This window comes from Notolepis coatsorum (genome assembly GCF_963971535.1).
Source record: "Notolepis coatsorum genome assembly, chromosome: 11".
Classification (NCBI taxonomy): domain Eukaryota; kingdom Metazoa; phylum Chordata; class Actinopteri; order Aulopiformes; family Paralepididae; genus Notolepis; species Notolepis coatsorum.
The window spans coordinates 125,740,022-125,763,871 of record NC_140175.1 but is presented as its reverse complement, the minus strand read 5'-3'; the positions used below and the strand labels follow the sequence as shown (position 1 = coordinate 125,763,871).

Below are 23,850 nucleotides of genomic sequence, written 5' to 3'. Positions count from 1 at the left end.
GTGCAGGGGGGCCTCAACAGAGGGGTTCAGGGGGGCCTCAACAGAGGGGTTCAGGGGGCCTCAACAGAGGGGTGCAGGGGGGCCTCAACAGAGGGGTTCAGGGGGGCCTCAACAGAGGGGTTCAGGGGGCCTCAACAGAGGGGTGCAGGGGGCCTCAACAGAGGGGTTCAGGGGGCCTCAACAGAGGGGTTCAGGGGGGCCTCAACAGAGGGGTTCAGGGGGGCCTCAACAGAGGGGTTCAGGGGGGCCTCAACAGAGGGGTTCAGGGGGCCTCAACAGAGGGGTTCAGGGGGGCCTCAACAGAGGGGTTCAGGGGTTCAGGGGGCCTCAACAGAGGGGTTCAGGGGTTCAGGGGGCCTCAACAGAGGGGTTCAGGGGGCCTCAACAGGAGGGGTTCAGGGGTTCAGGGGGCCTCAACAGAGGGGTTCAGGGGGCCTCAACAGAGGGGTTCAGGGGGCCTCAACAGAGGGGTTCAGGGGGCCTCAACAGAGGGGTTCAGGGGGGCCTCAACAGAGGGGTTCAGGGGGCCTCAACAGAGGGGTTCAGGGGGCCTCAACAGAGGGGTTCAGGGGGCCTCAACAGAGGGGTTCAGGGGGGCCTCAACAGAGGGGTTCAGGGGGCCTCAACAGAGGGGTTCAGGGGGCCTCAACAGAGGGGTTCAGGGGGCCTCAACAGGAGGGGTTCAGGGGTTCAGGGGGGCCTCAACAGAGGGGTTCAGGGGTTCAGGGGGCCTCAACAGAGGGGTTCAGGGGGGCCTCAACAGAGGGGTTCAGGGGGCCTCAACAGAGGGGTTCAGGGGGCCTCAACAGAGGGGTTCAGGGGGCCTCAACAGGAGGGGTTCAGGGGTTCAGGGGGGCCTCAACAGAGGGGTTCAGGGGTTCAGGGGGCCTCAACAGAGGGGTTCAGGGGGGCCTCAACAGAGGGGTTCAGGGGTCCTCAACAGAGGGGTTCAGGGGGCCTCAACAGAGGGGTTCAGGGGGGCCTCAACAGAGGGGTTCAGGGGGGCCTCAACAGAGGGGTTCAGGGGGGCCTCAACAGAGGGGTTCAGGGGGCCTCAACAGAGGGGTGCAGGGGGGCCTCAACAGAGGGGTTCAGGGGGCCTCAACAGAGGGGTTCAGGGGGCCTCAACAGAGGGGTTCAGGGGGCCTCAACAGAGGGGTTCAGGGGGCCTCAACAGAGGGGTTCAGGGGGCCTCAACAGAGGGGTTCAGGGGGCCTCAACAGAGGGGTTCAGGGGGACCTCAACAGAGGGGTTCAGGGGGGCCTCAACAGAGGGGTTCAGGGGGCCTCAACAGAGGGGTGCAGGGGGGCCTCAACAGAGGGGTTCAGGGGGCCTCAACAGAGGGGTTCAGGGGGCCTCAACAGAGGGGTTCAGGGGGCCTCAACAGAGGGGTTCAGGGGGCCTCAACAGAGGGGTTCAGGGGGCCTCAACAGAGGGGTTCAGGGGGGCCTCAACAGAGGGGTTCAGGGGGGCCTCAACAGAGGGGTTCAGGGGGCCTCAACAGAGGGGTGCAGGGGGGCCTCAACAGAGGGGTTCAGGGGGCCTCAACAGAGGGGTTCAGGGGGCCTCAACAGAGGGGTTCAGGGGTTCAGGTGGGAGTATCATCAGTTGTTCGGCCAGAAATGGCAGCAAAGAGCCACGTCATGCTAAGCATTCACTCCATTGTTAAAGGTGGAATCCGTAACGCTGTCAAACAGCGACCTCAAGGCAAAGAGATCCTATTGGTCTGATGTATCATCATCATTATGTGATTATGTGCATGTTGTCTAGTTTATGACTATTGTCTATTTTATAAAGATGTTATGCACTGCTTTTATTTAGCCAATTCTATGCTCATTTTATGCCTATGTCTATTGTATGTTCATTATGTCTACATTACTGCTGTGAATCACTTTGGGCTGCAATTCTTGTATGAAAGGTGCTATACAAATAAAGTTTTATTATTAGTATTATTATTATCATCATCAGCAGCAGCAGCCTTTATTTAAAATGATCAGGGAATCAACTGAAGTCAAGTGTTTCCTTATTAATCCCCTGAGGAAATTCAATTGAGGATGGCCCTCATTTACCATGATGAGTTGAGTGGAGGAAGAGGCTAGATATGTTTAGAGAAATTCACAATATAATAGTAAGTTACTAAGATAAGATAAGATAAGATAAGATATTCCTTTATTAATCCCCTTGGGGAAATTCGTGACACACACATACAGCTCACAACGTCTCATTAATAATAACAACACATCACAATCATTAAATTTTTACAGTAACAATGGCACAGCATAAATTCAACAGACATGTACATTTGTTGACACATGTCATCTTACAGGAGGCCTGAGACACCGTATGCGCGATAGTCGGCAGCATCAACACCAAGTAGTAAACAAGACATCGTCGCGCCTGGTGACGGGAGGGAGGGCGGGATGAAGGGAGGGGGGGGACGTGGGAGACTGGGGGACAGGAATTTGGTAATGAAGCAGCCTGAGGGCCCCCACCAACGCGCATCAGAGGCAGCCGTCCTATTCGGCATAGGCGCCAGTTACTCACGAAGACAGGGGTGGGTAGAGAAGGGGGGATGGAGGGAGGGGGCTATAGCTATAATATATAGCAACTTATTATACTGTGAATTTCTCCAAACCTCTCTCTTTTTGTGACCAGCAATAGCAACTTATTCCCACTCAACCCCAACCCACACATCAGACTAAAACGGTAAACCAAGAGTACCAAGATGGGCTATTTCGCCTATTGTTGTTGTTATTATTATTTCGCCTATTGTTGTTGTTATTGTTATTATTGTTCCATTGTTTGGTGGAATTACAGATTCTACCTTTAAATATTTATATATATATATATTTAATTCATAATAATTTGAATAGGCTACAAGTATATCCAGCAGGAATCAGAGCATGTGAGCGGAGCGGCGTGGCAGAGAAATCCGCTCTTCGTTCTAGACGGCTTGTTCCGCTCCGCTAATCGCTCATGTTGACCGGTTAGAGAATTATTTTTTTAGAAATTTATTTCCCAAAACTTTTATTTTGAAGCCCACCGCTCCGTCTTTTCCGGTGTTTTAGACTTTTATTTTGAAGCCCACCGACCGGACCGGAAGTATTGTTGTGATTATCCTAGCAGAACCTATGAGCCGACAACTTGTCTCGTCCGGTTCTGTGTTTTTGAGCTAATGATAAAACAAATATTGAGATTGTTGGTGAACAACTAACTTTAGGTTAGTTTTAACGTTAGCTACTAACGTTAGATGCAGCTACTACAGGCAATCAACGATGAGGAGGAAGCGTCAAAGCAGTATATAATAGAATAGCTGTGGTGCGTAGGCACTGCAGCACGACTCGAAACTACCTACTACGTTATAATAAATGAATTCATGTTTAACTTGTCCCCGTGTCCAGTCCTTTGACTAGCCCCACCCATTCATTGTAAACAATGACGCATGTAATTGTATTAACGTTATTCTGTGTTGTAGCTATGCTATACGTTGTATTTCGTTTGTTAGCTATTTAGCTAATGTTGTTAGCATTGAATGAGAATCAACACTCGATCTTTCATCTTTATTTAGCAGTCTAGTTTCTCCGGGCAGTAGCGAGTAACTACTTGGGTCTAAAAATTGCTAACGTTACACTATAAATAACGCTACTTGGTTAAAAGGAGCAACACTATTGAGAAATGTAGTTAAGCTGTGTGGCGGTGCCCCACGGAGCTCCTGTGCTGTGCTCTGTAGTAAAGCCAGCGGCCCGCCTCCCAACACGGACAGTGACTGACAAGGGGCACTGGTTCCGCCTCATTAAAACAAACGCGCAAATAGCAATGAATCGCGCCCGTCAAAATCATTGCATTAATTTTAATTATCGCGGCAATTAATCGATTTATTGCTTATCGCGGCAGGCCTACTTATTCGTGAAAAAAACCATGCACTGTAATGTCGAATCATGTTCCATTTGTATATACAATATGGTGAATAAAGTAATCTGAATCTGAATCTGAAATCTATATTAACACTTTGAATGCCAGCCACAACAATTGTCATCTTATCAGACCCCCCATTGAGTGCCGACGACGTGAACTGTCGTTTGTTTGCCGTATTTTTTTTTTATTGGCGATTTGAATTCATATTTCATCAATCGAGCCTCGGGTTAGTGCTGCAGAGTCTCTCTGAGCTCAATTGGGAAGATACCGCCCCCTATCGTCTCTCCCTGTGTAACTGCACCCATCAGCTCAGACTGATGCAGGGGGAGTGGTCAGTTTCCTCATTTTATTTTTCCCTCAAGGCATCTGAAGGATCGATTGTGCTCGCCGGCCCGGAAAACCGGTGGATTATGTATTTACAGGAATCAACACTGTAATCAACAAGCGTGATCGATATTTGGAATGGCGATCAGGAATTGGAATAATCTTTTTGGATAACATCTGATCTCAGGTAAGGAATCTATTTTACCAGTCTTAGGATAATCAGACCTGTTTTCACGGAGATATAAGCGTTTTCCCTATGTGTGTGTGTGTGTGTGGCTGTGATCGCTGATGAGGAAACGAGAGAATATATTTTTCAGCCCGCCTCTATAGCGTGCATAAATACACATATACTATCGATAATCTAGCGTTTATTTGAAAACGATTCATAAATAGGCCGAAAAATGACAACGTTTTTGTATATTCTAGAATATTCCAGTAAATGCCTTTTATCACGGAATCTTTATATTTTCCTTGAAAACGAGGGCTTTTCAAAATGCTATAAAAAGGATATGAACCGATTAAAAAACAATCCGTTTCGACAATGTTGACTGCAAACAAGTCATTGATAAGCGACGGGCAGATTAGACACATAGCCATAATTTAAAACATAGATTATGCGTTTTTAACGCTATCATTGAAGTGGATGCTGGCACTCAACAGGGTTTTCAATGTTAAATGGCCGGCACTGAAATTGTTAAATATTATAGCTGTGGATCTAATAACAACGTCGATTGTCAGAGAGTTTCTTCCGGTCAACATGCAAAAAACTGATAATTTTTTCATCTATACATTTCCGTTTTATACCGTGGTGAATATGAGTATAGTTTTCAGTGATGGGCAGTAGCTAGCTACAAGTAGCGACGCTACATAGCTTAACTACAATTCTCAGTAGCGTGCTGGTAGCGTCGCTACTTTTTAACCAGGGTAGCGATCTCTGTAGCGGAGCTATTTATAGAACGAAGTAGTGACGTAGCGACGAGAAAATTACACGCTACTTTCGGGAGAAACAGTCTAGACTAGAAGATCTGCGAGGAGAAAAAAAAACTCCCCGTAAAAAACCCACTATGATTGGTTGGTTGGTTTAGATATGAGTATGACGACTCATAACATTACATTACGGGTAGGCCAATCAGAGGCAGGATAGGGCGGGACTCCAGCCGCAAAGCAGGAAGTGAAAATCAAAACACAGACGTATTGAATGAATGCAATTTAACGGATTACATGAACCAGTCCGCGTGAAATGGCAGAGGGGTTTGATGGCATTGATGAAGATGATGATGTCAATAACAACAATGACTCTCCATGGCCCTATCTGGGACACATTTATGAGTTTGACTGAAAAAACGGCTAAAACATATGCTGCTCTCTCAACACGTCCAGCACTAACTTGAGAACACATTCAGGTGAGCTGATGAAAATCAACTGTTCCCAAACAGCACACAAGTCAGTACACTTTTTGTCAACAGCTTTAACTAACAGATAGCTGCTATCATGGTGATGTTTCACTGTAGGCAGAAAATGAACAATATTATTGGGGTGGAGAAAAGAAAAAAAGAGGGAAAAGCAGTGGTTCTCAACCTGTGGGACAGGACCCCCAGGGGGGGTCCCCACATGATTTTGGGGCCATGGAATGTTTTGTGAGTTACATATTTAAATACATTTGGTCATTTAGCTGACACTTTCATTCAAAGCAACTTACAAATTGTGTACAACAAGTCAGTAGGAGTGGTACATATCTAGCAGCCAAGGATAAGTAGTATTGTTTGTCAGTGTCAAGCTTGAGTGTTATACTCTGAGTACATACTGTAGTAGTATAGACATATTAGTATAATAATAATAATTATTATTATTATATATTATTATTATATTAGCATAGTTGGTAGTAGTATATACATGGTAGCATAATACTAGTAAAATGAAGTAAAACAATTCAGATATTGAAGAAGTGTGTTTTTGGTTGATAAAGTGGGCAGGTTTCAGAAGATGCAGAGTTTAGGGATAAATAATACATAAAGATAGAATAGAAAAGAAAAAGACCATTACTGCATCAAAAGTAATCAACAAACTATACTATAAAAACTGATAAAACCAAATGGTCTCTTTCTTTTCTTTTGTAGAGGCTGCACCCAGCTAAACTTGCCTTCCTGGATTTTGTACATAATACAAGTTCATGTTAAAAGGATGACACAAAAAGCCAGACCGAGGGCTTGTTTCAGTTTTATAATAAACAATCAAACTGAGAATTATTTTTCCTGCCTATTTGTTTGGTGGAAACTTGGTCACGAAGTAAAAAAAAGTAGTGCCGATGTAGCTAGCTATTTTTGCCATGTTCTTGTAGTGTAGCTTGCTACATTTCTCTGGGGATAGCTTCCATTGTAGTTGAGCTATATTTAATCGAGAGTAACTTGTAGTGTAGCTTGCTACATTTTCCAAGTAGCTTGCCCATCACTGATAGTTTTAGAGTGATCCTGTGTTATCCCAGGAAACTCCATTTCATTATAAATCGTGCCATTTCTCGCCTGATTATTGAATCAATCTGAAATCAACGCTAGATTATCGGTATTATGGGGTGGGGGGGGGGGGGGGGGGTTCTATGCTTCGAGCACCACCAACGGCATACATTACACAAAAATCATCGGATTAACGCAAGATTGATAACATATAGTCCTTACCTTGTCTATGATGTACTGCAAAAAGAATAATCCAATTATCTGATCGCTATTCCAAATACTGATCGTGGTCGTGTGTCCAACATTCATCCACGAAAACACATGAACCGGCGGTGCTCGAGTGTCCCCAGTCCGTGTGTTATAAACGTTACTCATGCCCGAGAAGGAAAACCTGGACCGGACTTCTTAGATCAGCGTACAGCCCAAGCCAGAGGCTTTCCAATGATGTGCAATACCGGCCGCAAGGCGTTAGGCGGCGGTATTGGCCGTTTGCGATCTCAGAGCCATTCCCAATTATAACATCAGTCTGGATGGATGAATTATGAATGGATATAGTGAATAAAAGAAATAACGATTAAAACCCGACTTTTCTCGGGTTTGGCGCTCAAGCGATGGCGAGTTAACCCAACTTATCTCGCGCTGAATGTGTTAACGTAACGTCAGCTAGCGAATGTCAGCTAGCAAATGTCAGCTAGCGAATGTTGCAGCCAGGGAACAAAATAAGTATGCGCCAACCGCCAATGGCGGGCAGATTTAAGGTTTGGCGACTAACAATGAGAGGTCTGGCCGCCACCTGGCGTGTAGTTCATATCGATACTCTTATTTTGAAAGTCCTGTGCGGGTCTCATTTCCGCCCCAAGCGCAGCTCCAGTCATAATATCTATGGCTCCGTCAGCTAGCAACGTTCGGTTCATATGATACTCTTATTTTGAAAAAATCCTGTGGCAACTCGACGAGTCATATCCGCCCCAGTCCGTGCTTCTGCTCGCATTAAAGCCGAGCAGCGCTACACAGCAGTGCGCCTGTTTTGCGAGCCGAAATAAGTCTGTGGTGTTTTTTTTTTCTCACAACGGGTAAAAAAATGCATCTAACATACGTTGCATCGTCGCCATTCCTTTATGCCCACATCGCCCGAAATGAACATTACGTTAGCGTAAGGCGTAAGCTAACAAGCTAATCCTGATCAGAGGCAGAGCCATAGAAAACAGCAGTCTTAACACGTCATCAGAAAGGGTTAAGGGTCAAGTTTATTGCATTTTCTTCTTTTCTTTTTTCTTAATGCATTGCCGAAAGATCGGATCGGGAAAAATCGGTATCAGCAGATACTCAAAATCACATGAGCAAAAAAATGCGATCGGGACTTCCCTAATAGCAGCTCCAATGTTTGGCTGCAAATGTTCAGGGTAATGCTTGTTAACAACAACAAAAACAAAAACACTTTGAATTGTGGAATAGATGGATAATATTTGATGACATCATTAACCATTTCACTGCCGCACTACAGAAGGTTACTATCACACTACCGACGGGTTAACCTGCTGTCGTGCGGCAGTGAAAGGGTTAACCTGCTGTCGTGCGGCAGTCAACGGGTTAACCTGCTGTCGTGCGGCAGTGAAAGGGTTAACCTGCTGTCGTGCGGCAGTGAAAGGGTTAATGGGGGCAGACATACATTGAAGCTCTGACTCTGGACCGGGGTCTCACTCACCGGTGGTGCCGGAGGTGAAGATGTAGAGGGTGGGGGTCTTCAGTGACGTAGCAGCCCTCAGCGCCGCCGGGAGCGGCTGGGAGGACGAGGCCTCCATCTTGTCCAGGAGGGTGTGGACTTCTGGGCGGTCAGTCTGGCTCGTCAAGGCCCATACCTGGATGTTATCCTCCTGTAGGCTGGGTAGGACATCCTCCAGGCCTCCAATCAGGTCTGTGGGGGGGGGGGGGGGTCATTAGAACTACACCCTTCATTAGAACTACACGCTTCATTAGAACTACACTCTTCATTAGAACTACACTCTTCATTAGAACTACACTCTTCATTAGAACGACACTCTTCATTAGAACTACACTCTTCATTAGAACGACACTCTTCATTAGAACGACACTCTTCATTAGACATTAGAACTACACTCTTCATTAGAACGACACTCTTCATTAGAACTACACTCTTCATTAGAACGACACTCTTCATTAGAACTACACTCTTCATTAGAACTACACTCTTCATTAGAACTACACTCTTCATTAGAACAACACTCTTCATTAGAACTACACTCTTCATTAGAACTACACTCTTCATTAGAACTACACTCTTCATTAGAACGACACTCTTCATTAGAACTACACTCTTCATTAGAACTACACTCTTCATTAGAACTACACTCTTCATTAGAATGACATCCTTCATTAGAACTACACTCTTCATTAGAACTACACTCTTCATTAGAACTACACCCTTCATTAGAACTACACTCTTCATTAGAACTACACTCTTCATTAGAATGACACCCTTCATTAGAACTACACTCTTCATTAGAACTACACCCTTCATTAGAACTACACTCTTCATTAGAACTACACCCTTCATTAGAATGACACCCTTCATTAGAACTACACTCTTCATTAGAACTACACTCTTCATTAGAATGGCACCCTTCATTAGAATGACACCCTTCATTAGAACTACACTCTTCATTAGAACTACACCCTTCATTAGAACTACACTCTTCATTAGAACTACACTCTTCATTAGAACTACATCCTTCATTAGAACTACACTCTTCATTAGAACTACACTCTTCATTAGAACTGCACCCTTCATTAGAACTACACTCTTCATTAGAACTACACTCTTCATTAAGACTACACTCTTCATTAAGACTACACTCTTCATTAGAACTACACTCTTCATTAGAACTACACTCTTCATTAGAACTACACTCTTCATTAGAATGACACCCTTCATTAGAACTACACTCTTCATTAGAACTACACTCTTCATTAGAACTACACCCTTCATTAGAACTACACCCTTCATTAGAACTACACTCTTCATTAGAACTACACTCTTCATTAGAACTACACCCTTCATTAGAACTACACTCTTCATTAGAACTACACTCTTCATTAGAACTACACTCTTCATTAGAACTACACCCTTCATTAGAACTACACCCTTCATTAGAACTACACGCTTCATTAGAACTACACTCTTCATTAGAACTACACTCTTCATTAGAACGACACTCTTCATTAGAACTACACTCTTCATTAGAACGACACTCTTCATTAGAACGACACTCTTCATTAGACATTAGAACTACACTCTTCATTAGAACGACACTCTTCATTAGAACTACACTCTTCATTAGAACGACACTCTTCATTAGAACTACACTCTTCATTAGAACTACACTCTTCATTAGAACTACACTCTTCATTAGAACAACACTCTTCATTAGAACTACACTCTTCATTAGAACTACACTCTTCATTAGAACTACACTCTTCATTAGAACTACACTCTTCATTAGAACGACACTCTTCATTAGAACTACACTCTTCATTAGAACTACACTCTTCATTAGAACTACACCCTTCATTAGAACTACACTCTTCATTAGAACTACACTCTTCATTAGAATGACACCCTTCATTAGAACTACACTCTTCATTAGAACTACACCCTTCATTAGAACTACACTCTTCATTAGAACTACACCCTTCATTAGAATGACACCCTTCATTAGAACTACACTCTTCATTAGAACTACACTCTTCATTAGAATGGCACCCTTCATTAGAATGACACCCTTCATTAGAACTACACTCTTCATTAGAACTACACCCTTCATTAGAACTACACTCTTCATTAGAACTACACTCTTCATTAGAACTACATCCTTCATTAGAACTACACTCTTCATTAGAACTACACTCTTCATTAGAACTGCACCCTTCATTAGAACTACACTCTTCATTAGAACTACACTCTTCATTAAGACTACACTCTTCATTAAGACTACACTCTTCATTAGAACTACACTCTTCATTAGAACTACACTCTTCATTAGAACTACACTCTTCATTAGAATGACACCCTTCATTAGAACTACACTCTTCATTAGAACTACACTCTTCATTAGAACTACACCCTTCATTAGAACTACACCCTTCATTAGAACTACACCCTTCATTAGAACTACACTCTTCATTAGAACTACACTCTTCATTAGAACTACACCCTTCATTAGAACTACACTCTTCATTAGAACTACACTCTTCATTAGAACTACACTCTTCATTAGAACTACACCCTTCATTAGAACTACACTCTTCATTAGAACTACACTCTTCATTAGAACTACACTCTTCATTAGAACTACACTCTTCATTAGAATGACACCCTTCATTAGAACTACACTCTTCATTAGAACTACACTCTTCATTAGAACTACAATCTTCATTAGAATGACACCCTTCATTAGAACGACACTCTTCATTAGAACTACACTCTTCATTAGAACTACACCCTTCATTAGAACTACACTCTTCATTAGAACTACACTCTTCATTAGAACTACACTCTTCATTAGAACTACACTCTTCATTAGAACTACACTCTTCATTAGAACTACACTCTTCATTAGAACTACACTCTTCATTAGAACTACACTCTTCATTAGAACGACTCTTCATTAGAACTACACTCTTCATTAGAACTACACTCTTCATTAGAACTACACTCTTCATTAGAACGACACTCTTCATTAGAACTACACTCTTCATTAGAATGACACCCTTCATTAGAACTACACTCTTCATTAGAACTACACTCTTCATTAGAACTACACTCTTCATTAGAACTACACTCTTCATTAGAATGACACCCTTCATTAGAACTACACCCTTCATTAGAACTACACTCTTCATTAGAACTACACCCTTCATTAGAATGACACCCTTCATTAGAATGACACCCTTCATTAGAACTACACTCTTCATTAGAACGGCACCCTTCATTAGAATGACACCCTTCATTAGAATGACACCCTTCATTAGAACTACACTCTTCATTAGAACTACACTCTTCATTAGAATGGCACCCTTCATTAGAATGGCACCCTTCATTAGAATGACACCCTTCATTAGAACTACACTCTTCATTAGAATGACACCCTTCATTAGAACTACACTCTTCATTAGAACTACACTCTTCATTAGAACTACATCCTTCATTAGAACTACACTCTTCATTAGAACTACACTCTTCATTAGAACTACACCCTTCATTAGAACTACACTCTTCATTAGAACTACACTCTTCATTAAGACTACACTCTTCATTAAGACTACACTCTTCATTAGAACTACACTCTTCATTAGAACTACTCTTCATTAGAATGACACCCTTCATTAGAACTACACTCTTCATTAGAACTACACTCTTCATTAGAACTACACCCTTCATTAGAACTACACCCTTCATTAGAACTACACCCTTCATTAGAACTACACTCTTCATTAGAACTACACCCTTCATTAGAACTACACTCTTCATTAGAACTACACTCTTCATTAGAACTACACTCTTCATTAGAACTACACCCTTCATTAGAACTACACTCTTCATTAGAACTACACTCTTCATTAGAATGACACCCTTCATTAGAACTACACTTTTCATTAGAACTACACTCTTCATTAGAACTACAATCTTCATTAGAACTACACTCTTCATTAGAACTACACTCTTCATTAGAATGACACCCTTCATTAGAACTACACCCTTCATTAGAACGACACTCTTCATTAGAACTACACTCTTCATTAGAACTACACCCTTCATTAGAACTACACTCTTCATTAGAACTACACTCTTCATTAGAACTACACTCTTCATTAGAATGACACTCTTCATTAGAACTACACTCATTAGAACTACACTCTTCATTAGAACTACACTCTTCATTAGAACTACACTCTTCATTAGAATGACACCCTTCATTAGAACTACACTCTTCATTAGAACTACACTCTTCATTAGAACTACACTCTTCATTAGAATGACACCCTTCATTAGAACTACACTCTTCATTAGAACTACACCCTTCATTAGAACTACACTCTTCATTAGAATGACACCCTTCATTAGAACTACACTCTTCATTAGAACTACACTCTTCATTAGAACTACACTCTTCATTAGAATGACACTCTTCATTAGAACTACACTCTTCATTAGAACTACACTCTTCATTAGAACTACACTCTTCATTAGAACTACACTCTTCATTAGAACTCCACAGAGAGTTGACGTGCGCGGGTGCCGACAGAGAGAATCAACAATTCGCTCAACAACGGAGCAGTGGGAATAATGCGGAAGCGGTCTCCCTGTCGCGTGAATACTTTCCCCAAGGTGGTTGTCCTTCTGCGTTCGGTTTGCGCGGCCTGATTGGCCACTGACGCTTCTCTCAGCGCCCAATCGCGTTAGCCCTACTATCGCCTAACTCGCTACCGCCGTGCACAATATACTAAAACTACAGTAACTATCGCCTAACTCGCTACCGCCGTGCACAATATACTAAAACTAACTATCGCCTAATATTGATGTGATGTCGATTGATATGAATAGCGCGTTACGTTAATATAGAGAGATGGAAACAATACGTTATTTATATTGATGTGATGTCGATTGATTTGAATAGCGCGTTACGTTAATATAGAGAGATGAAAACAATATGTTATTTATATTGATATGATGTCGATTGATATGAATAGCGCGTTACGTTAATATAGAGAGATGAAAACACAACCACCTTGTGACAACCACCTTGGGGAAAGTATTCACGCCTCCCTGTCCCTGACTCTCCCTCTCTCTTCCTCTCTCTCTCCACGGTCCACCTGCAGCATTTTACACACAATCGCAGTCGAGCCACTCACACACACGCACGCACGGAGCGATGTATCCTCTCTCTCTCTCGTTCTCTCTCTCGCTCTCTCTCGTATACATGTATCACGCTGTGTGGGTGACTGTCACTCAAAGCACTTATGGGCGGAGCCCAGCCCAAAAACAGCTTGAAATCTTGAAGTGGAAAAATGCTGCTTTAGAGTACTTGATTAGAAATACAAAACAATGATTTTTTTTTTTTTAAACCTTACAGAAGTGTTCCATAGACTTACGGGAATTGTGTAACATTGTAAGAGAAGAAAATATTTCCTGGAATTTAACACATTTCTACTCATTTTGGTGCCATTTTTTTATGAATTTTCAGTTTATAAATGTTTCAGAAGATGCTGAATTTATAGATAATTTTCATGGAATGTTCAATTGTAAACAGAATGATAATAATAATAATAATAATAATAATAATAATAATAATAATAATAATAATAATAATAATAATAATAATAATAATAATAATAATAATAATAATATTAATAATAATAATAATAATAATAATAATAATAATAATAATAATAATAATAATAATAATAATAATAATAATAATAATAATAATAATAATAATAATAATAACTTTAATTTGTAGAGCGCCTAATGGGGTACTCTAGGTGCTTATGCTTGGTTACTGGGGTAACTGCTGCAGCGCTGCCATGAGTCCACCTGGCAGCGGAGCAGTTTGCTGCCACAACTAGAAACTATTCTATTGGATTTGTGTATGTGCATGAATGAATGAATGAAAACTTTATTTAACAGATTGCAGAATGACTGTGACTGTTACCGTATAAAATGTCCTCAGAACCCCAGTTCCTAGCCTTGACTGAGACGTCAGTGTGCTAATCGTTAACGCAAAACTTCCAAGTGAGTATTGGCTAATTTGCACCGTGATCTCATTCCTACTGTGGCAACGAGCAGCTGCAGCTGCAGCAAATACAGACCCCTGGGTTTCAAGGATTGTTGTTTCAATGCAAGTAAGTTGAGAAAATAGAAACAGATACACAAACTGTGGTTTTATTACTATCCAATAACAAACACTGAATATAATATGATCACAAGCTGTAGTAAGCCAGCTCTTAGGGTTAACGTTAGCCATCGGACGGTAACTAATGTTAATGCATAGCTAGTTAGCTATGTTAGCAATGTATGTCACGATATGAATGTGTGATTATTACGTGCTATTACCTAGCCTCGCGTCACCAGGCTCTATCCCTCGCCACACAGAGAAGCATCAAGTTTGATTATAATAATAATAACTTTATTTGTATAGCACTTTTCATACAGAAGTTGCAGTTCAAAGTGCTTAACAACAGTAAAAAATACAGGCATAAGCGAGCATGAAAAAGATAGAGAGGTAAATCACAGTGTTTCACATTAGGATCTAGCATCCCAATAGGTTCTCTGTTTACAGTTTCATTCAGTAATACAAATAATAAAAATAGTTTAAAATGATTCTGTTTAAGCGGTTAGGTGGCGTAGCAGAGATTGCGTTCGTCACAAACCCCGGAGCTGTGAGCTGGATTCGCCTGTTCGAATCCAGCTCACAGCTCCGGGGTTGTCACCAGCTTGGCTGACCGTTCACACTAATACAATTGGCAGTATTAGAGGGTGGGAGAAGCTGGCGGGGTGGGTCCGGGTCGTTGTAAACAGCGACTCCTACAGTTCGGTCGGGGCGCCTGCTAAGCGCGGATAGGACCTGAGTGGGATAGTGTGATCCTTCCACACGCTACGCCCTCTCAGGGAGGATCCGCGCTGCCAGGTGAAAAGAAGCGGTTGATTGGCTGGACGTGTGTCGGAGGAAGCACGTGGTAGCCTCCACTCTCCCAGATGATCTGACTGTGGGGGGTAAGTGCGCAGCGACCAGGAAGGGATTGGGAATTGGCATACGACTAACATTGGGATGGGAGAAAATCGGAGGAAAATGGAGGGGGAAAAAGATCAATAAAAAAAATTAAATAATGATTCTGTTTAAAAATAGTCAAAAAATTATAAAATAGAACGGACATACAACAGGGTATTTAACATACAACAGAGCAGTGCATCAGTAAGAAGTAAAAAGTGTGATAAAATAGTTCAATTTTGAATTATAAAATGGAGCAGACATACAACAGGGTATTTAACATATAAAATAGTTAAATTTTGGATTACAACAGAGCAGTGCTCTTCATTATAGTAATATTCAATATTCAAGGGGCTTTCACAATTATTACATTTGGTAGTACTAATAATGGCACACAGTCTTGATTCTAAATATTGTATAGAGTGTTCATATGGTGCTTTTGCTCTCCTTAACCCTTTCACTGCCACACGACAGCCGGTTAACCCTTTACTATCACACAACCGATCGCCGTCGGTTGTGTGATAGTAAAGCCGGGCTAACCTTCTGTCGTGTGGCAGTGAAAGGGTTAACCGTCTGGCATGTGGCAGTGAAAGGGTTCATGTAGAATTGTGTGATAGAAGATCTGAGGCACCGAGGCAGAGAAAGAGACCCAAAAGGTAATGCAAATACCAGTCAAGTTCATGTAGGATACCAATAACATGGGAAATACATGTTTTCATTGGAATAGTGAACAGCCCGTCCGAAATTTACATCCTGGCAATGTATCCATATTGCTCTGTAATGTAGAGTGTGTGGTAGTGCAGAGACGCAGAGAAGCCAGTGAAACAATGCCGGACTGTTGAGAGACCAGGAATGCCATCCTTCAAAAACATTTGTCAGAGTTACATGATATATATGTAGCCAACTCCGGGCACCTCTCTGCAGTAAGCAGATACTTGTGTGCAGGGCTCTACAGTGCAACCAAATTGCTCGCATATGCCCCTAAAAATATGTGTGTGCGAACCGTAAAAATCAATTACGCGCACGGTGTGCGTGTACAGATTACAGCCTCTCACCCCTTCCTGACAGGCAGCGACGCGAGCGAGCGTGATTGCGAAAATGATTAAAATGTATTCGTTTCATTCAGACTATCCTGATCTGCCACGAGCGACAGCGAACTGAGCGGCGATGTCGTTCCCCCCTCAAATATTCGCTCGCTGTGTCTCTAGTTGAGCGATTACGCGTCCGAGTCCCGCCCCTAAACACTTTTTATTGGTCGAGAATCGCAGGCTGCTTTGCCCCCTGTTCCTGGTAACACACACACACACAGACACACTCGGACACGCGCCGCGTCATATCAGGACAGTGTCACGCGCAATTTCGTCTCCAGTTCGCTCGCTCGCTGCCTGTCAGGAACCGGTGTCTCGTCTTTTTTTTCTCCGCCGCGAGAATCGTTAAAAAACTACAAGTCCCACATTGCACTCAAGCCAACGGTCCAATCACAGTAGAGTGACGTGACTGGTTTCATGAGAAAGAGAGCAAATGACCAATCGGAAGCTCTCATTTGGCTTGTTTACTTCCTGAAACGCCACCATTGCGATATGCAAGAGTTTCCCGAGACATGTAACTTCTAGTCTTACCAATAGCAATATATTTTAGAACACCTAGATTTAGCGATAGCAATAGTAATATAACGTTAATGCAACAAAACAAATGCCTTGCTTTGTTAATCATAACGTTGATGCAGTAGTCAAGTAGTGTATGTCGTTGTGTTGACTGTAACGGACATGATAACAACATAACAGTGTACACATTCAAATTGCGATAATCGATTCTAACATTTTCAAATCGATGCAGTTGAATTTCCCCCTTAGGATCGATGCATTGTTACACCCCTACACCAAAGTCACTGGCCCACTGTGTATCTGTGTGTACAGCTAACTTGGCTAGCGTTATGAACAGCAGAGGTGGGCAATAGGGTCCAGCTGCAGCGCCGGACGGCCGGAGTGCAAGCAGTGTGACGTAATTGGCAGACTCGACTGTCAATCAATGGTCTACCTGACACGCAAACTCATAAACAATGTTTCTGTACTGGAGGTGTACAGTATTTCAATAGGCAACCCTGAAAGGATTATTTCTCTAGAAGAGCAACACTAGCCAAAACATAGGCATTGTATGCATAAAAGGGGCAAAAGCTAAAGTTAAGTGACTGTTACTTTTGTAGCAGTAGTTTGATTTGATAGTTTATTTGATAGGGACAGCACATGTTAATGAACATCAAGTACAAAATACAAAATGTAAACATGCAGGGTTGTAGCAAGAGCTAATTATATACATTTATTTTTGAAAAAAAAAACTCTTTTACTTGAAATATTTTCACTGTGCTCCTAAATATCTTTGGGTGCTCCTAAATTTCTTTGTGTGCTCCTAACTTTTTTCATTTAGGAGCACCTGTGCCCCTAGTGAAAAAGGTTAGCGTAGAGCCCTGCTTGTGTGGCTTCTATGGTGATGCTGTAGCTGTCATGAGGGTGGAAGGGTGCCAGACTATTGTTGGTTTTAGACATTCCATGAGTAAGTCACTCAAACTGGTAAAACGAGATAAAACCACTGCCGCTGATGAAGTTATCACCAAGCTTGTGAAGAGAGTGCAAGCTGAGGTGCAGAATATTCCCTTGCACAGTGAATATGACCTTGGCAGCTTCCAGCATGACAAGATCATACAAGCCATCCCTTTTGAAGTTTGTCTCCTGTCTGGTATCAAAGGAAGGAAAAGTGACCAAACCATCACTTACACTCGCTCAGTGCATCCAGCAGCACATCAGTGGGAGCTGGAATCAGACAACCCTGGGGCTCGCCGTAAGACTCCACCATATGGTAGCGCAGAGCTGGTCAAGAACCTTAACGAGCATGGCATTGTCACCACCTACGATGAAGTCATACGGTTCCGGAAGTCAGCTGCCAAATATGCTTCAGAGGACCCAGAGAAGAATCTGCGCACAGTTGGCTTGGAGAGGCAGATTGGCCCCATCCACAGTTGGGGTGACCATTTTGATCTTGTGGTCTTCACACCGAACGGTGCCGCACGACTCATGCCATGGCCACTCAGTTTGTGCAGAATCCTGCAGGTATTCTGTTCCCTGGAGGAGCCACTCCTGGTGGTGGTTGTGTCACTAAAGCTACCTCGTCTGACAAAGCTTGACGCCAACTACTGCTTCTGCAAAGGCAATGACAGCACATGTTGCAACTCACTGACACACTCACAGCAAAAAGAAGATGACATTAGGGATGTCCCGATCCGATCACGTGATCGGGATCGGCGCCGATCACGTGCTTTTCAGAGGATCGGGGATCGGAGGGGAAAAATAAAAAAAATCGGCCGTCAAAAAAAAAAGGGGGTATTATAATTTTTTTTTTTTTTTTATTATTATTATTCAACAAACATGACCATGTTCACGTCTTAAACTCATACTGAGGCCTTAGTTTAGGTTTTAAATTACATAATATATCATCATTCATTTATTTATTGTCACACACAGCAGAAGAAATGTCCACAAACACCTTCCCTTTAATTTACACCGTTGCAAGAGTGACGTATGCCGAATCCCTCAAGATACCTACACGCTCACAACAACAACACGTCGCTCCCGAAACACGTTATCCACGGAGTAGAAAAATGTCAGAGGTTTGGAAGCACTTTAAAGTACAAAGTCAAGCCAATCCATTTGCAACTTGCAATGTTTGCAAGGAGGAGATTCCGCGTGGAGGAAAAAACAGAGCCGCGTTCAACACCACGAATCTAATTCGTCACCTGAAAAAAAGCCACAAACAACAACATGGCGAGTACATCGCTGCAACTACACTCCGACACGTTGTACAACCGACACTTTCAGAGACTTTTAAACGGAAAGATAAACTGCCAGAGCAGGGTGACAGGGCGAAGAAAATAACAGCCAAGATAGCTGAATTCATCGCGTTGGATGACCAGCCGTTATCTGTGATGGAGAACGTGGGGTTTCGCCGTCTCATAGAGCACTTGGAGCCACGTTATCAGCTGCCTTCTCGGCACTACTTCACCGACAAAGCTCTGCCTGCGCTTCACACCAAGCTCCGTGACCACCTGCAAGCCATGTTAAGAGGTGTGCCTGCTTTATCATTTACCACAGACATATGGAGTTCTTCAGTGAGTCCAATGTCACTCATTAGTTTCACCGTTCAGTGGATTGACTCCGAGTTTGAGTTGCATCATGCTACATTGCATACGCAGAACTTCCGAGGATCTCACACGGCAGATCGTGTTAGAGAGGCGCTCCTGGGCATGCTTAACAGTTGGGGAATTGAGAAGTCACGGGTCCATGTTATTTTGCGGGACAACGCGCGAAACATGAAGAAGGCCATGGATGACATGGAAGTAACAAGTGTGGGCTGTCTCGCGCACACGCTCCAACTTGCCGTGCATGAGGGTCTACTGTCTCAGCGCAGCGTCACAGACACACTGGCCACCGCAAGGAAAATCATTGGCCATTTCAAACATTCGCCGTTGGCCTATTCGCGTCTGGAAGATATCCAGAACGACCTGAATATGGACATCAAGCGTCTACAGCAGGACGTTGCTGTGAGGTGGAACAGCAGCCTCTACATGTTGCAGAGCATCTTGGAGCAGAAGCGGGCTCTCTGTGTGTATGCAGCCGACTACACCCTCCCAACCACCCTGACAGCCAGCCAGTGGACCCTGATGGAGAAGACAGCTGAGGTGTTGGTTCCATTTGAGGAACTCACAAGGGATGTGAGCAACCCCACTGCATCTGCAGCTGATGTAATCCCTGCAATAACAGGTTATTATTATATAATTAAATTAATTAATAATTTGCTATATTTTAATAATTTAATTTTACTATAAAATAAATGTATTTTATATTCTAAATAATAAACCATTCATCCATTTCATTCATCCAAACAGCCCTCAGACGTGTACTCTCTCGAGAGATGACCACTGACCAGGGGGTCAAAACCATGAAGAGCACGCTCCTAGCTGCAGTGGAGACCCGCTTTGCTGAGATAGAGGTGGAGCCACTATACACCATCGCCACTATCTTGGATCCAAGATACAAAGACAGGCAAGAATAATCTAAAAAAAAAATTAATGCTAAATAATCTTATCTAAATAAAATGCTGTGTGTTGTCTTGCCATATGTTTGACTGACTTAGTTGTGAACTTGTGGGTAATTGATACATTTATCTACTTTCAGATTCTTCACAAAGTCAGACAACCTGAGGCTTGCCAAGGAGAAGCTCATCCAGGAGGTGGTGAAGATGGAGGACGAGAGGGCTGCCAGAGAGCCAGAGGCCGCAGACGCCAGCGCAGAGCCTAGAAGCAAGACACCACGTCTAGAAGAAGAAGCAAGCACAAGCAGCTGCCTGGGCAGGGTCATGGATGAGATTTTGGGAGAGAATCCGCTCGAGGCCCGGTCTGTGAGCAGTACATCAGCTGAAGTCCAGGTACAGACCTATCTCTCAGAGCAAACCCACCCTAGGAAAAGCAATCCTCTGCACTACTGGAAACTTAATGTCTCACGTTTCCCCTCACTGGCTGCTGTTGCAACCAAGTTTCTCGGTGCCCCCTGCACCTCTGTGGACAGTGAGAGACTCTTTAGTGCAGTGTCCAACGTCCTGGATGAGAAAAGGAATCGGCTCTCAGCTGAGAGGGTAGAGATGCTGGTTTTCTTAAAAAAAAATCTCCACTTAATTGTGATGCCAGACAGTGAGTAAGAATAGAGTGCAGAAAAAAAGAAAAAAAAAGCGTGTTGGTTGCAATTTTATATCCCATGTTTAAATTAATATTTTATATCCCATGTTTACATTTTATATTTGAATTGTGAAATACGTAGTTTTTCACATTGCATTGAGCTGCTGCTTAAACTAGACTAGGTCATAGTCTAGAGTACATTCACATTTCAAGGGGTTAGGCTTCCCTTAAAAAAATGTAAAAGTGTGTTGCAATTTTATATCCCATTGTTTACAATTTATATTTGAATATATACATGTTGTTTTTCACATTGCATTGAGCTGCTGCTTAAACTAGACTAGGTCATAGTCTAGAGTACATTCAAATTTCAAGGGGTTAGGCTTCCCTTAAAAAAAATCTCATGTTTACATTTTATATTTGAATTGTGAAATACGTTGTTTTTCACATTGCATTGAGCTGCTGCTTAAACTAGACTAGGTCATAGTCTAGAGTACATTCACATTTCAAGGGGTTAGGCTTCCCTTAAAAAAATTTAAAAGTGTGTTGCAATTTTATATCCCATTGTTTACAATTTATATTTGAATATATACATGTTGTTTTTCACATTGCATTGAGCTGCTGCTTAAACTAGACTAGGTCATAGTCTAGAGTACATTCAAATTTCAAGGGGTTAGGCTTCCCTTAAAAAAAATCTCATGTTTACATTTTATATTTGAATTGTGAAATACGTTGTTTTTCACATTGCATTGAGCTGCTGCTTAAACTAGACTAGGTCATAGTCTAGAGTACATTCAAATTTCAAGGGTTAATTTAAAAGTGTGTTGCAATTTTATATCCCATTGTTTACAATTTATATTTGAATATATACATGTTGTTTGTCACGTTTCATTGAGCTGCTGCTGTTAATTTAATTTTAAAACTAGACTAGTTCATAGTCTAGAATTATTCTGCACTAAGACAATTTTTATATTTTATTTTATTATTTATGAGTCATTGAGTATGACTGAATGTAAAGTCAAGCTACCTCTGTTACTTGCACTACCAGACCAGTACATTTGTTATTGCTGCACTATTCTTAATTCTGCACTATTTGTTTTACATGGTTATTTTATTTTGTGGTGCACCACTGATATATAACTATACGCTTTATATTTATTTTGTTTGTGCTGCAATAAGTGAATCCTGTTGGATACTGTTAAATAAAAAAATAACAAAAACATTGATTCCATTTTCTTTAGCTGACGTGCAGTCACCTGGTTTTTACAGACGATGGCGCCATTGCTCTATGTATGTTATTGCCATCTCATGAAGCAACAGGCTGGAGCACATTGTGCTGGGAGGTAGGTAAACTCATACTGAGGCCTTAGTTTTGGTTTTAAATTGCATATCACCATTCATTTATTTATTGTCACAGACTCACAGTCACAGAGCAGAAGAATTTTGCCAAAACAAACTAATAGTATCCAGCTGTAGAACGGCAGACCAGCCACACTCAGACCCAAACGCATTTCCTTTGATTTAATTATACATCAAATGATTTATGTCAAGGATTGCAAATGCAAATGCCTCGCTTGAATGAAGTTAACTTTTCACCTGGATAACGTCAACATTCAGGGTGAATGTAATGTGAGAAATTAAGATAAAAAAAAAATAAAAAAAAAAAATATTTTTTTTTTATTTTTTTTTTATTTTTTTTTTATTTTTTTTTGATCGGATCGGGAATGATCGGGATCGGTAGATACTCAAAATCACATGATCGGGATCGGATCGGGAGCAAAAAAAGGTGATCGGGACATCCCTAGATGACATTAAAGTAAATTCAGAGGAAGATGAAGACAGTGGGGAGGAGTTTGTGATGAGGAGTTTGATGATGTGGATTCAGAGTTCTGAACACTGTAGCCACTTTCTGAGTGAGAAGTTTCAGTAAGACTTACAATCCAAAACAAGTAATTATCTACTACTATGCAGTAGGAGGATGTTGTGGCCTATATGCTTGAGTAATGTAAATACCTTTCTTTTGTTATTTCTGTTTTATTAAGCTATGTTATTGTAATAGCACTTTGAGCGCCACTCACGGCTTTTCTCGGGTTTACGACCCGACCGTTGAATGCCACGTCACGGCTATTCTCAGTTTTTTTTTTTTTTTTTAGCGATCTGAAATCATATTGCATCACGCAAGCCTACCATTGGAGATCCAGGGACCGCCGGCGATCAGATGTGAAAAAAGCGCCCCCTATCGTCTCCCAGATGGTAAATCACCCTTTTGGAATGGACTCAATGAAAGTGAATGGGAGAACGGATTTCTGACTCCACATTTTACTTCTCACTGATGCAGCCGGGGTCTACCAGAGTTCATTCTGGAGCCTCTGAGCCACGGCGAATATGGGTTATACTGTACACACGGTTGATCAATACATTTATCGATTTTTTCGAAATGGCGATCGGAAATTGGAATAAACCATTTGGATACCATCTGACCTCAGGTAAGGAATCTATGTTATCAGTGTTAGGATAATCAGACTCGTTTTCACAGAGATATAAGCGTTTATGTGATATGTGATATAGCTGTTTTGACTGTAAAAGCCATGAGGAAATAACAGCAGATTATCAGCGCACGGCACGAGCGTGCGTGCGCACGCATATACTATCGATC

General features: G+C 42.1%; 1 protein-coding gene across 1 annotated transcript in view; it reads right to left on the bottom strand.

Moving 5' to 3' along the window:
* slc27a6 (solute carrier family 27 member 6) overlaps positions 1 to 23,850 on the bottom strand; it is a gene marked incomplete at both ends in the record, with an annotated part of 133,370 nt that overhangs the window by 97,170 nt on the left and 12,350 nt on the right. Inside the window, one exon of the mRNA XM_084324348.1 lies at positions 8,395 to 8,604. Within this exon, the coding sequence (XP_084180474.1) occupies positions 8,395 to 8,604 (210 nt within the window). The remainder of the gene's footprint in view (positions 1 to 8,394; positions 8,605 to 23,850) is intronic.